The sequence below is a fragment of the Notamacropus eugenii genome, chromosome 1 (genome assembly GCF_028372415.1).
Source record: "Notamacropus eugenii isolate mMacEug1 chromosome 1, mMacEug1.pri_v2, whole genome shotgun sequence".
Lineage (NCBI taxonomy): Eukaryota > Metazoa > Chordata > Mammalia > Diprotodontia > Macropodidae > Notamacropus > Notamacropus eugenii.
In genome coordinates, this window is record NC_092872.1 from 26,733,511 (window position 1) to 26,749,132 (window position 15,622).

The 15,622-nt window shown below is 37.1% G+C and overlaps 1 protein-coding gene across 11 annotated transcripts in view; it reads left to right on the forward strand.

The window, feature by feature from the left end:
• The window catches only part of BNC2 (basonuclin zinc finger protein 2), a 512,918-nt gene that overhangs the window by 470,406 nt on the left and 26,890 nt on the right, over positions 1–15,622 (forward strand). For all 11 annotated transcript variants that reach the window (XM_072655796.1, XM_072655875.1, XM_072655805.1 and 8 more), the window contains one exon: positions 13,602–15,571. In XM_072655796.1, the coding sequence (XP_072511897.1) occupies positions 13,602–15,571 (1,970 nt within the window). The remainder of the gene's footprint in view (positions 1–13,601; positions 15,572–15,622) is intronic.

The window sequence follows — 15,622 nt, forward strand, 5'->3', positions numbered from 1 at the left end:
AAATGTACATAGATTCATTTTTAACCATAAAATTCTCACTAGCATTCCAAATTTCTTGATATTATTTCCTGTTTTAAAAATATTTTACTTTTATGATAAAATAATTCAGATAAAGTTTTTTTAATTCTTTTATACTTATACTTCTTCATTTACTGTCTGACATAAGCACCTTAGTAGGCTCTTGTCTCCTAACCTGTTCTCAATTCATTTTATCGTATTCTTTGACTTCTACATATTTTCCCTCTCTTTTGTCCTTTTTATTTCTATTTCATGGAATGAGACACCCCCTTTCTCTCCCAGTTTTATAAACAATTCTGAAGGCAAACAAATTGGGAACCATCTCTTTCCTCATAAAAGAAGGGCTTTTAGGACATTATCCAGCTACCTATATGAGGTAATAACAAAGTATTTCTGGGAGAAAACAGATTTTTATATGTGTTATTAAATGTTTATACACACACGTGCACTTTCTCTGTGTTCCCAAGTATACAAATATAACTTTCAGGTAACTTTTCAAACATGAACACCAGCAACGTAGCTTGATAACACCCATCAGTTACACAAAGCATGAAGTCAGTTGTCACACCCATCATTGTGAAATTCACCTTAGCCAAATGTATATTGACCATCCCATTCCAATTATTTCTTTTATCCACATGTGTTGCCTGTGTGGATCCTCATGGTTTTCAGACTCCAACCTTAAACATGTGGCCTATGAAAGCCAAGCTCTTTCAAAGGATATGCTTTCCTTATGCAAAGATGACCACATGCTAATTGTTACTAGTTGTAGAGATGAAGGTGATCTCTCCATCATCTTTCCTTCAGTCTCTTTTCTCCTGTTTATAAACAGTAGTAGATATGAGATTAGAAGCTGGCTAAAAGATGAGGTGTTATCAGTGCCTATGAGAAATAATTTTTCTCCATATGAATGGGACTATTTCATGGAGAACATAATTACAACCTTGTCCTTATTAGCATCATACACTACACCAACTTCAAACAGTCTTTAAAATTGGAAGGCAAGGCCACGTTATTTGAAGATGTGCATCAGTCCTAAATTGGCATGTCAACAAATAACACATGGCCCCATACTGTTGCCTCTTCCTGTACTTTTCTTAAATTAGGTGAATAATTCTCCTTTTTCAGTCAATGGTAAAAATATAATTTTGACTTTCATGTACTCTTCAGTAGAAATCAATGAGATTTGTTATACATGTAAAACACAGGTTGAGCCTTATACTACCTGTGTAACTTTGGACAAGTCACTTAAATTTCCAGGCATCAATCAGTTCCTCCATCTTTAAAATGAGGGAGGCAGAGTTAACCCTAGATGATCTCTGAGGTACTTTATTTTTCAGTTATATCTGATTCTTTGTCGCCCCATTTTGGGGTTTTCTTGGGGTAGTTTGCCATTTCCTCCTCCAGGTTTTTTTGCAAATGAAGAAAGTGAAGCAAACAGGGTTAAGTGAATTTAATTGTCCAGGGTCATATAACTCATAAGTGTCTGAGACCAGATTTGAACTCATAAAGATGACTTTTCCTGTTATCAAGCCCACTTATCTATCCACTGTGCCCTCTGTCTTTGAGTCTGTGATCTGCAAGCTTTTGGAAATCACATCAGCATTTTATAGAAAGGGATTTCGGTATTGGTTTGAAGTCATAAAGGAGTACTGTTAGGCTTTAGGTGAAGAAAAATTTCCCAAGCTATACAAATGCGGAAATAGGCTATCTCAGGAAGTAGAAGGCCTCATCTGGAAGTCTTCAAGCAAAGGACAAATTACCAATGGTGTAGCATGTGATACTGGGGATTCCTTTGGGGAATGGGCTGGTCTAGGTGGATACAGAGTTCCCTTCCAAAACTCCAAAATTCTGTGAGTTTGAGAAAAAGTTTTTTGAAGCAAAAATTAAATGGTCTTTCCTAAAGCTTCTGTGAATGAAATAAATTTTTCTAAATTGGATGTTCAAAGAATTCAAAGTGTCTAGATATTAGAAATTTTTATGAGGTCCAAGTTCTGCTAAAGGAATTACAACTTCATTTGTACCCCCAGAATCTACCAAGATAAGTTCTTAATAAATGCTAATTAAATGACTTATTGATTGATTTTTCCAATGAGATGCCATCTAAGGGTTCATGTTTCTTCTCATCATTTTTCATTTATCCTATCAGACTGAATCTGAATATCTTTGAAATTTGATTTGCCCCTTTCAGAGGTGTCTGCCAGAATTGTATTCATTTTTACTCCTGAAACGCTTGACTTAGTAGCCCAAAGTATTGCTTATTTTCACTCTTCATCTATCTGTCTTTATCCATCTAGCTGTCTAGCTACCTACTTGTCCATTAAGTAGAGTCACTATACCATTAGCAAAAACAAATTTGAGATTACAAGGAAATGTTCAGAATTTCAGAATTTACTTTTGCTAGAAATCTTTCCATGATTTTTTAATCTCTTGACAGTTACTATAATGACCTTTCTTAATGAGGTGCACATTTTCTTTTTCAGAAGAGGGGGGTGGAATGTAGTTAGAAAGGCACTGAGACTTTTATGTATTTTTTGCAGTGACTTCCCTACTGAAGTTTCATTGACTAACAGGACAGACAGTGAGATCAGTTCTATTGGGACCAAGGCCCTTGAGGTAGTGCTTACTCAGAATCAATTAGACCCTTCTGCTATGCCCATGAACATTGGCTTTCCACTTTCCTTCCTTTAGGCTACATCTTTTTCTTGCAAACTGTTCAGAGAATGCACCAAGAGATGCTGTATCTATGCATGTTCTCACCAAAGAGCTTTATGATCATTGGTGCCATCAACCCTGCCTGTACAAGTTGCAGTCATAAGACAATTTGATGAAAGCTTTCCACTCACCCTACTAATTGAGAGTTGAAAATGGTCTGTTAGATTGGTGTCATCCCCTTACTTATGTTCAGCCACCCTTTGCCAGAGCATGCCAGTCATTTCCCCCATATTTGGTGGCATCAGAGCAGAAACATTTTTTAATGTTTTCATTTTCAAAATATTTTAAGATGCATATTAAATGGCAGTTATCTGAAACCTGGGTATTGGCTTTGATGCCCCCTTCAATCAGTGATTCTTAACATATTTGTGTCATGGAGCCCTTTGTGGGTCTAGTGAAACCTATAGACCCCTTCTCAGAATCATGGTTTTAAATGCATAAAATAAAATATATAAGATTATAAAGGATACTATTTTTTAAAAAATATAGCTACCAAAATATATTTTAAAAAACAACCAAGTTCACAGACCCTAGGTTAAGAACTCCAATCCTCAAATATTCACTGACTTGCCCATCTGCAAAATGCCCGTATTCAAATTGAGAGCAAGTTTCCCCAGTTTGTTTCTAGAAATTACATTCATTCTGTTTCTTAGATTTCCACATATCTTTGAAAAAAATCCCTGTCATTTGTGTCAGAACAAATGTAAAAAAGAAAGCACCACAATAAAGCAATGAACTAAAAACTAATTTCATTGATGCATTTTTAAGCATTATCAAGTGATTTTGAGTGCAACTTTGGAAAGGTTTTAAACCTTTTTAATCATGTTTTAAAGTGCATTAATTAAATTAGTTTAGCCTGTGGCCTTTTATTATATTATCTGTTCTCAGTTACATAGATTCTCCATGTTAAGTCTATGTTGGTTACAAGCAATAGGGAGAAAAAGATTGTAGCTGAGGAGAGAGATACATTCATCCTGACGTAATCTGAATGGGCTGAAAGAGGCCCTAGAAAACACTACCTTGATCTCTTAAAATAATGCAACAGATAACCCTTGCTACAGTAATACAATTGATAAACCTTGTACACTGTGGATGCTCAATAATGAGAGAAAAGCCTGCCAGAAAGTCATGATGGGATTCCTATTATCAGAGCTTTTTATTTTTTTTCCTTTTCTCTTACACCCCTCTCTTGGATTTTTCTTCTACCCTCCCCCCACATTTTATGCCCCCCAAATCTACTGCCAAATTCTGTACAGCCAGTCCTGAAATTGAATATAAGCATTAAATATGTTTGTTCTAATTGTGATCTCACTAAAATTCAAGCCTTGGGCATCTCCTTTTTTTTTAAATTTCAGAAGTAGTATTTAAGTGATGACACGGAGTAATTTGTTCATTCTTCTGTCAGTGTAATTTACAAGGCAATGGCAGATAAACATAGCTATACAAGATTCATTTACAGTGACACCATGGCAGATACGCAGAGCAGAACCCTGCCTATGAGATAAAGTGGACTGAGTGACTTATGCAGTAATTAGGGGATAATTGTCATTAACCTCGCAAACAGTAGTTTACCCATATTGTTTAAAAGGCTCCAGGATGCGTAATGACAAGGTAATCTGTCAAAGCGCTAGGGGGAAATATTAATAAGATTTGTGCAAGCCTGGATAGAAAATATGCAGAAAGCCGCCACATTAAGCTAATTGGTGGATGAATATACACTTGTAAAAGTGCTTCTAATGGCACGTTTGCTGCTCTCCAAATGACTACCGTTAATGTGGAGAAGTGGGCTGCTTGGAAAGTCAGGACTGCTGGGACAAGAGGGTATTAAGCCATGCAGACACAGTTATTATTACCTTGTGTTCAGTACTATCTCCTTTTACATTCTTTAGTTTTTGTTGTGATAATATGTACTGATTATTTATTATGTTTGTACTTTCTAATTATTTAAATTTTCTCCGTTACCTACCAACTTAAACTCTCCTTTACTTTGAGGTCTAGGAAATGATGTGCATGCATCTGTACAGAGACATAAAATATATACTTAGAAACACAACCTGTGTGTGAATGTACAAAAGTGTGTCTATGTAATATAAATGTAATTGTACATGTGTGTTGACACTCTGCATGCTCAGAGATAAACTGAATATTAGCAATCAAAAGAGGATATTCATCAACAGCCTTTGTGTATGCATTACAAGCAATAATGTGTAGTTCCCTAATGAATGCTAAAGCAGGAAATTAATCTCTGTCTTCTGCTGCTGCTCTTGTACCCAGAGTAGAACACAGCTGAATCTCCTAATATATCTTTCTGTCCAATCACTCACTCAGGTATCTTCCTGAATATGTTTGATGAACTATCATTACCATTTTAGCTATCTGGTGAGTTTCTTCCTCCCTCATTTCTTTTCCCCTTGCTTCCCACCAACCAAATGAATATGTTAAAATTTTCTTTCTACTTTTAGATTGTTAGAATGGACTGGGGGAGTTAGAATCATCCACATCAGTCTTAGAAACTCTATATTAGCATTAAGAATATTGGTCACATGGATAAAACCTAGAAGATTCTGTGAACTAAAGGTACGACTGATGTTGGGATTATTTCGGGGTGTTTGCTGAGCTTTGTCTTGGATGCATAGTCACTTTCATTCTAAAATTATACACTTCTACTTAACTGAATGTTATGGGAAAATGAGTAAAAGTTCCCTTGACTTCTGGTCACTAGGAGTTTAAAATCTAATACTAAAACACTCAGCACAGATTACTTTAATTGTGCATACAGCCTCAGCAACAATCACCAGCTAGAACTTGGGGGATACAGGGTAAAACATTCAAGAAAGAATCCACTGGGATCCCTCGCCTTCCATTTTCTTTTGTACTTTCTGCTGTACAGAATTACATGCACATTTAACCCACAAAAGTCAAGATTCAGCAACTGTTTTAGCAGATTTAGCTGACATAGGTGTGGAATGTACATATGTGTATTGTAGAGTCTTAATGTTTTCTAAAAGACTGTAACTTTCCCTTGTTGAATTAGCATTACCCTCCAGAAATAGAGGGTTGACACCTTCTGAAATTTCCAGATCTATCTCTCAGCTTCTTTTAGCTTTCTCCCCCCTGAATTTTGCAGGCACTGTTTTACGTGGTGACTGTTTTTCAGGGATAGCTTTCACATAAACTAAATAGCAAGCGTCTGTTGTTCATTAGTCTCAGATCCTTAAATCCCATTTGGGGCTTTTGTGTCAAAGATACTAGAATGTTTTGCAAATCCTTCTCTGACTCATTTTACAAATGAGGAAACTGAGGCAAATGGGGTTAAATGACTTACCCAGGGTCATGCAGTAAGCATCTGAGGCCACATTTGAACTCATGTTTTCCTGACTCTCAGCCTGGTGCTGTATTCACTGTGCCACCTAGATGCTCAAAGAGTAGTGTCTGTCTAAATTTCAAAATGAATAGCAGAAACTTATGTTAGGATTTTGATCTGGAAAAAACTTTTGAGATTCAGTCCAGCCATTTCGTTTCATTTATTTAATTGTATTCATCACTATATCTAATTAGGCTTCTTTTGCAAATGTCTGTGTTTTAAAATGTATTTCATTCCACAAAAAACCATAATTTTTTAGTTGTTTCATCTAAGTATTCATCAGGACAATCTATCAGTTCATCCCTATTAATTTTCTTCTTCTATTGTTGTAATGAACAAGTATTCTGTTTTTCTGGCTCTGCTTTTGCACCTTCAAATTATTTCATAAAAGTCTTCCGAGATTTAATTATTTTCATCATGCTTGTTTTTTCTTGAATTGCTATAATTCATGATATTAATGTGCCACAATTTAACAAGTCTTCATATTTTACAGATGAGAAAACTGAGGCCCAGTGGGCAGTTTGTGACTTATCCAAGATCACAGAGGTAGTAAAATGAGGACATCCAAAATTCAAACCTAGGTCCTACGGGGCTGTCTCTAATTCTCTTTCCAGGATATCTGTAAAATGAAGTACTAGGATTAGCTGAAGGCTCCCCCTTCGGAATCCTTAATCTTATCATTCTACTATCCTTTAAGTATTAATCATCTGGGAGAGGGAATTTATCTAATAATCAAGGAAATCAGTGAAAATGTATAGAAAGTCTTTAATAAGATTTAAGATGGCCTTAGGAGCAAATTTTCTGGCCCTTCTCAGGTTGATGAGGCTGCAGCTTCACAACACCCAGATGGAAAGTTAAAAAAGGTTTTTAGGGTTTTTTAAATTGGCAACATACTGAAATCATTTAAATTGTTTGAATGATTTCAACCATGATTTTTCTAAATTCACATCACTCTGGTTTATATGAAGTCATGGTATCCTAGAATTGTAGAGATGGATGGAATCCAAACAGTGTGTAGTTTAACCCAGTCATTATACAGGTGCGAAAATTGAGGTGCAGAGACCAGAAGGAACTTGTCCAGGGTCACACAGAAAGTCAATTTCTGAATAGACTAGAACTCTGGCCTTCGTAGGTGGGGAAAGAAAGCTTAAGCTCCTTAAATAAGAGAACCTTTCTAACACTTTGGTTCAAGCTATATGGGAAGAATGTTTTATAATTTGACAAAGAGAATGAAACAAAAAAAATAATTTTCTTTATATAGAGAGAAGATATTTCTTCTTTTTTTAAACTGATAACCTCATATTTATTTATTTCCTAGCCCATGTCCATGGAGAAAACTTGTATGGTCGTTTTTAATCTATACCAGCTAAAAAAAATCCTGGCTATAGAGAGGAAATCCTGACAGGCCTTTAATAGAGCTTAGCTGGAGCCTCTATGATTAAATATGTTGTAACCCCACAGTGATCTATCATAATCATAATTTTTAAAATAAAAATGCTGTACAGACTGTTACTGAGGGAAAAAAGTGATAGTACTTTATGAATTATATATTCTTATCAGGTCCATAATCAAGAGCATTCTATAACAAAGTGAATATTTTATCAAAAGTCAAACAATATGTTTTAAAAATCACAAGAAGCATTTAAAGCTAGTGCCCTGGCATTCCAATAATGTTATCTTAGTTAGAGGAGAGGTAGGGTGTTTGAGGGCGTGGGGGATGGGGATGAAGAGTAGTGTACATTTTTTAGAACCTATATTTAATTTATCATTTTCTCTCTGTGTGTCTGTATATATGCCTACATGCATGCATATGTACAGAATACATATATATATATATATTTTAAGAAAGATTTTTCACTGAGAAAACATTTTCAAATATAGACAGTGAAAAGGAAAAGTTGTCTTTAATATAAAAGCAAAAGAAATCTAAACTTTTGGGGCACCTGGAAAGTCTTCTGTCATCATTGAATGGTAGCTTCTTCCTTCTGCTGTCAACCATTTTCACATGTTGTAGTCTCCAAAACTTTTTATCTCATCCAAGGAGAGACATTCCTTGACTTTGTACATTTTTTCACAAGTAATTATGATGTGCCTCACCTCATTATATCACCGTTCTTCAAGGTCAAGCATTTTGAATGCTATAATAACAGTGATTTATAATGGGGTTAATGTACAGTAGAAAGGAGCCAAGAAAGAGAAAAGTGTTCCCACTCTCTGGTATAAGGCTCTGTGTATTTGTAACAAGGAACCTTTTTTGAATGATGGTCCTTAGGTGAAAACAAATAGAAGGCTTTCTTAAATCTATTTTTTTATGGTACCATGTCAGCTATGCAAAATGCAGAAGGTTTCTATTTCTAGGCAGAAAATTATTTAATGCAGGATCCATCTGAATACGCCAACATTCCGCTGAGCAGTATAGACCCCGTTAGCATTTATTTCTCTTTGGGAAAAGAGGGTAGGGGTAGAAAGTCTTTTAAATCACAGCTCTTTGTAGGCTGGACATATTGAATTTAGCATCAGCTGCTGTATAATCGCAGCAAGCTAGTGTCTACCTCTCTCTGATGTTTGCAAGCACTTTCCTTAACAAAGCTAGCTTTGGGTCGATGGGAAAAGCATTTATAGAGGATGTCCTCCAGGAACATGTTTGTGTGGCTAAATGTTAACCAGTAAAATCTATGCACTTGCTTTGTTTGTGGGGTGGTATATCTCCCCTTTGTGCAACACCCAGAGAATACTTTTTCCCCCCTGAGAATATCACTGTCTCAGACAGGTTAAGAATGAGTATGTGGCAGTTCCACATTTTATTGAGAAGTAAATTGATGCTCCTGAGAAATCCTGAAAAATATATAAGTGCCTGAATCATGGAAATTAGGTAGGGATTTCATTACCAAAAACAAATGTTGATTTTTATTTATTTTTGTGTGCGTATGTGTAGAGCTTTAATTTAAACCACTTGTTATAATCATGGTATGAATGAATCCATTCCAGCCTGCTTACAGATACTGTAGTTGTTTCAGCTGGCCTCCTAGAAACATTACCCTGAAATGCTGCAAAAGACAGAATTGCATAAAACAGTTTCAGGAGTACAGGGAATGGGATAATGGTGTTTACTTCCTCAGCAAAACTCCTTGCATATATGTTGTATATGTGATGTTGCACCTCTGTAAGTCAGTTTTCCTGCAAGAGATACATGTTTAATGTCAATTTTCTCAAATAAATATGCCTGCCAAGTTGTTTTCCCACGTAATTTCAAGCGTTTCTCAGAAATTATCAAAACAGTGCTCGAAAACATTCCCTGAGTATTTCCCAGAATCTGCCATTGCTTTTTTTTAGCCTTTTTTATTCATCTCCATATATATATAGACATACATATATATCTCTGTGTGTGTGTGTGTGCATGTGTGTCTATATATATATATGTATAATCTTTTACTACTATAGCACACATGCGTACATATACTTTCTTAGTTGTGCCAAGGAGTAAATTAGAGAGAAAAAATAGTGTAGCACAAAAAAGGAAAGAAATTAATTGACTCAGAATAATGGAGAAGATACAGATGTTAAGCTTTTCACAGACACCCCCCCTCAAAAGTATAAGAGTGACCTGTTTCCAGAATGAAAGTTCAGAGTTGAAAGGTCTACTTCATATGCATAGACTTATCCCAATCACTAAAATAGATAATGAGTGGGAGAATGTGGAAAAGATTGAAAGGTTTTAGAATTAATTATAACTCTTCAAAAATATCATATGCAGTGCTCATATTAAGTCTCTCAAGTAATAAAAACTCAACCTTCCTTTCCTTTCATAGAAGACCTCCCCCAGACTCCCCACCAGACGCATCACATACAACTGGGCTTATCTGACTCATAAATGTTATTGTGAACTTTGTGTTTGTATCCCACTCTAATATATTAAGTTGATGGAATGCCCCGTTCGTATCATCTGAAATAATCATTCTGAGCCCATCACTTGTTTTTGATGTGACCCAGAAGTGAGATGATATGTATTCTAACTTCTGGGTCACATCCAGACACATCTCCTACTAACCTATAGGTCAAGAAAAAACCAGGAGAGAGGCAAGCCAAAGAGGATTAGCTGTTACTGTTCTTTGTAGACACACTCAGAGATAAAAGCAGAAAGACAAATTATAGATGTGTGTGTGTGCGTGTGTGTATTTAGAGGTACATTAGTATTTTAGAGAGAAGGGGTACATAGAAGTATATATTTTCACATGTTTCTGCTGTTAGTAGCAAATGAAAAGGAAGTGGGATGGTTAAACTTGGGAACAATAAATATTAATGATTATATATCATGTGGAACTAGAAGGAAATTTTAGATATCTTATATCTTTAGATATAACCCAATGGGATTTGCATATTTAAGAGAATCTCACCAATTATAAAATCCATTAGGAACTACTCTTAAAGTTAAGCCACCACTGTGTGTTGGGCTGCAGTTTTTCTGATGTGTTCATTTCCACAGTTTTGATATTTGGATTAATTGTTAGGGAGAAGAGAAAGAAAATATAGATTGAAAAATTTTGTCATGAAAAATGTAGATGGTGGACTGTGACTGATGGTTTGTGGGAGGAAAAATGCTATAAGAAATTGTCAGAAATAAAAATCAATAAGATTACACGAGAATAAAGAATGTTTTGTGAACTTCTAATCTGGTACTCTTGTAGTCAGAGAGATTCCCACACTTGTTATTTAATTAAAAGGGCTAGAGTCTATCAAATGGATAATGGATTAAATATTTTTTTATAAAAAGAACATTTCAAGCCTTAAAGCTAAGAAAAAATATCCACCCCAGATGAATAGAATTTAGCAGTTCTTTTTAGAATTTTCCTTTTCAACATGGCTTAAATTGAACTAGATAGAAGTAGTGATAACATGACTTGGTAAATATTAAGCAAAGCGTTTACGTTTATACAGCGCTGTAAGGTTGGCAGAGCACTTTGCGTTCATGATTTCATTTGACCCTCATGGTAGGCCAGTCTTATGAGGTAGGTGCTAGAAATTATCCCTGTTTTACAAATGAGGAGATGAAGGTCAAAGGCATTAACAATGTGCCTAGTATTGTGCAGTTTTTAAGTGTTGGGAGGCAGAATTCACATCTAGATCTTCCAGACTCCAAGTTTACTTACTATACCATTCTGACTTTCTACTGAGATTATATTAGAATATGAAATGATTTATTCCGGAAGTCTGGACCATATCATGCAAATCATTTTCATGCTGTAAAATGATTCATAGACTGATATAATAGGGAGATTGGAAAGCTTAGCCACATAGGCATCTTCTTTTTCACTCATAGATAATAGAGAAATCTATTTTTTTATGTAGATGGATATGGATATTCTGCAAATATACATGCTTAGACTAAATCTTTAAGCCAATGAAGTCTTACCCTTGTCTCTCCAAGATCTCCACTACTTTTAGAATCATGGAATGTCAGAGCTGGAAAAGACCTTGAAGATGAGTTCATCCAAACTTTCTCATTTTGTAAGAAGAAAGTGAAGCCCACAAGGAAGTCACTTTCTCACAACCACATAACTAACGAGATAGAATTTAAATTCCTAATCCCATGACTGTTTTACTTCCCCTGTATTTCATTTTATTTTTCTGTAAAAATGAGGTAGGGATAATCATCCTCGTACTCTCCAATTCATAGGGTTTTGATGAGGAGAACTTGTAAAACTTCAACAACCACACAGTAATAAATGGTTAGGATTATTTTTGTAACATAAACCATGTAGCCACTGTCCAAAGAGAGCCTGGCATCCAGAACTCAAGAAGACCATCTCTTTCAGTGATATATCTTTCAACAAACATTTTTATGTATCTGCTTTGTAAAAGGCCCCATCCTAGACGTTGGAGGTATAGAGACAGAAGAGAGGCAGCTTGGGGAAGACACCGGAAAGAACTCTGAATTCACAATCAGAGATTCAAAGGCCAACCCTGCTGCTTTTTACTCCCTATGTGGCCTGGGACAATGGGTCTCAATTTCCTCATTTGTATGTCAGCAAGTAGAGCTAGATAAACTAAGATTCCATTCAGTTCTAAAGTTATGATTCTGTGGCACAAACCCTGCCTTCAAGAAGTTTACATTTGCCTAAATAACTATGATAAAAAAGGAGAGTGAGAAGGATTAAGAAGAGATACACTGAGCAAGGGATGGATTATGTTCATCAGGAATTATGGACATGGCAGGGTTAACAGAGAGCACCTGAAACCTTGGTTGGGCCTTGAAAGAAGGGGAAGGACTTTAATTAAGTGCAAAAGGAGTCCATTCCATAGGCAAGAAGTAGATGATTGAAAGCACAGAGACAGAAGAATGTAGGACAGAAAACTGGCATTTTAAGCTAATGGTCAGGGTTGATGAAAGTGTCCTGTACTGGTGAGAAGAAATAGTGCCCCGGAAAACAATGGAGTCATTCATGTGCTTGACTGGATTTCTATCAATACGCCCTGAAATGGATTGCCTGACATTACACTGCAGAATTTTTAAGTCCTACCTCCAGGCAAATCTCATAGTTACCAGCCAAAATGAAAGTGCGAAATGCTTTTTAATGTATATTTAACTACAGATAGTCTGGTGATTACTGATGTGTATTCTCAGTGGACTTTCCCTTTGCTATCCAAAGTGGATGTTAAGAGTCAACATTTTTACACATTTATGCTTCCTAAAATCTAGTGCATGTTTACTTTTTAAATATCTATAACTGTCATGGATAGCAAAATATTTTTAAAGTCAAATGTTTTTGTATCCAAATCGCAAGATTTTAATCAATTTTTTCTAAGTACCGCTACCTTTCTCAGCTTTTTAATTTTTTTTCATTTTTACAAACTCTGCCTTTTCTGCTGCCTTTTATTACATGATACTAAAATACTACCCACACACACACACACACACAGACACACAATCTAGATTAATGGGTGGGGATTTTTTGGTGGCATTTTAGTCATTCTTTTAGTTCAAAATTCTGTGGATTTACTTACAGAATTTTTTATCACTGAATCCATTGTAATGTCTGCTCCACCTTTAAAGAATAGATTCCACAGAATGAACTTAATTCCTACCTATGGTATCACCCTTTAATAAGGATTAAGGTACCATTTTCTGCATTTACCATGGGTTGCGCAGCAAGAATTCACGTCTTATACTAATGTATGCTAAATAGTTGCATAGTACATAGATCACTGTTGTTAAAATAGCAGTATTGAAGGCATTTTAGATCACAGAGCCCCGGTGGTCTAAATTTTGTTTGCCTTGACATTATTAAACTCAATCTGTTTCTCTAACTGTGACTCTAATGACTACATTTGCATGGCAGAAAAGTTTGCTTTGTGGGTCGACTTCAATTAACAGTGCTTGCATGGTGTTTTCTGCACGCGTTGTTCCATGAGCAGACAGCAGAGCACCTTCAATTGAATTTAATAATTATGCAGAATCAATAAGTTTTTGTGTTTGTCTTTGTTGTTTCTTTGATGTGGCCTCTAGGATGCTGCCGGCAAGGTGCTAGACCGCTGGGCCATCATGTCGCGAGAAGAAGAGATTATTACCCTTCAGCAGTTTCTGCGGTTTGGAGAAACCAAATCCATTGTAGAGCTGATGGCGATTCAAGAGAAAGAAGGGCAGGCCGTTGCTGTACCATCTTCAAAGACAGATTCAGATATAAGGACTTTTATTGAAAGCAATAATCGCACCAGGAGTCCAAGTCTCCTTGCTCACCTGGAAAACAGCAATCCTTCCAGCATTCATCATTTCGAAAACATCCCCAACAGCCTTGCATTCTTGCTTCCATTCCAGTACATCAATCCAGTCTCTGCCCCACTACTTGGGTTACCCCCAAATGGTTTGTTGCTGGAGCAGCCAGGACTGAGGCTTCGGGAGCCTAGCCTTTCAACCCAGAATGAATATAATGAAAGCAGCGAGTCAGAAGTTTCCCCCACCCCTTATAAGAATGAGCAAACACCTAACAGAAATGCTCTGACTAGTATCACCAATGTGGAGCCCAAAACAGAACCAACCTGTGTATCCCCCATTCAGACTTCTGCCCCAATCAGCGATTTAGTCAAACCAGAGCACACAAAAAGTTCCTTTCGAATTCACCGAATGAGAAGGATGGGCTCAGCCTCTAGGAAAGGGAGAGTGTTTTGTAATGCTTGTGGAAAAACTTTCTATGATAAAGGTACTCTCAAAATTCATTATAATGCAGTTCACCTGAAGATCAAACACCGATGTACTATCGAAGGCTGCAATATGGTCTTCAGCTCCCTGCGAAGTCGCAATCGCCACAGTGCAAACCCCAATCCTCGCCTTCACATGCCTATGCTAAGGAATAACCGAGACAAAGATTTAATCCGGGCTACATCAGGAGCTGCTACACCCGTCATAGCAAGTACTAAATCAAATCTCACTCTCACAAGCCCTGGCCGACCTCCAATGGGTTTTACCACTCCCCCACTTGACCCTGTCTTACAGACTCCTCTCTCTAGTCAACTGGTGTTTTCTGGGTTAAAGACTGTCCAGCCTGTTCCTCCATTTTATAGAAGCTTGCTCACTCCTGGAGAAATGGTGAGCCCTCCAACCTCACTTCCCACCAGCCCCATCATACCAGCCAGCAGTGCTGTGGAGCAGCACCCTCCACCTCCCTCTGAGCCAGCAGTCTCAGTGATGGTGATGGCCACTCATGAAACCAGTGCTGACTTGGCCCCCAAGAAGAAACCTCGAAAGTCAAGCATGCCTGTTAAGATTGAAAAGGAAATTATTGATACTGCTGATGAGTTTGATGATGAAGATGATGAGCCCAATGACAGCGGAGCTGTGGTCAATGACATGAGCCATGACAATCATTGCCATTCCCATGACGAGATGAGTCCAGGGTTGTCTGTGAAAGATTTTTCCAAGCATAGTCGGAGTCAGTGTCTCTCCAGGACAGAAATAAGAAGGGCAGACAGTATGACTTCAGAAGACCAAGAACATGAGAGGGACTATGAAAATGAGTCTGAGTCTTCTGAGCCAAAGTTGTGCGAGGAATCTATGGAGGCTGATGACCGCATGCACAGTGAAGGGAATGAAAAAGCCATGATGAATAATGAAAGACCTGATGAAAATCACAATGAGCCCTCTCACCAGGATGTCATTAAGGTGAAGGAAGAGTTTACAGATCCCACATATGACATGTTTTACATGAGCCAATATGGACTATATAATGGAGGCAGTGCTAGTATGGCTGCCCTTCATGACAGTTTTACATCCTCTTTGAACTATGGCAGCCCCCAAAAGTTCTCCCCAGAAGGTGACTTGTGTTCTAGCCCAGACCCCAAGATATGTTATGTGTGCAAGAAGAGTTTCAAAAGCTCCTACAGCGTGAAGCTACACTACAGGAACGTTCACTTAAAAGAGATGCATGTCTGCACAGTGGCCGGCTGTAACGCTGCCTTCCCCTCACGGCGAAGCAGAGACAGGTCAGTAAATCTCCATTGACTGCTGCTGCTGTGTGGTTCAGTAATGTTGGA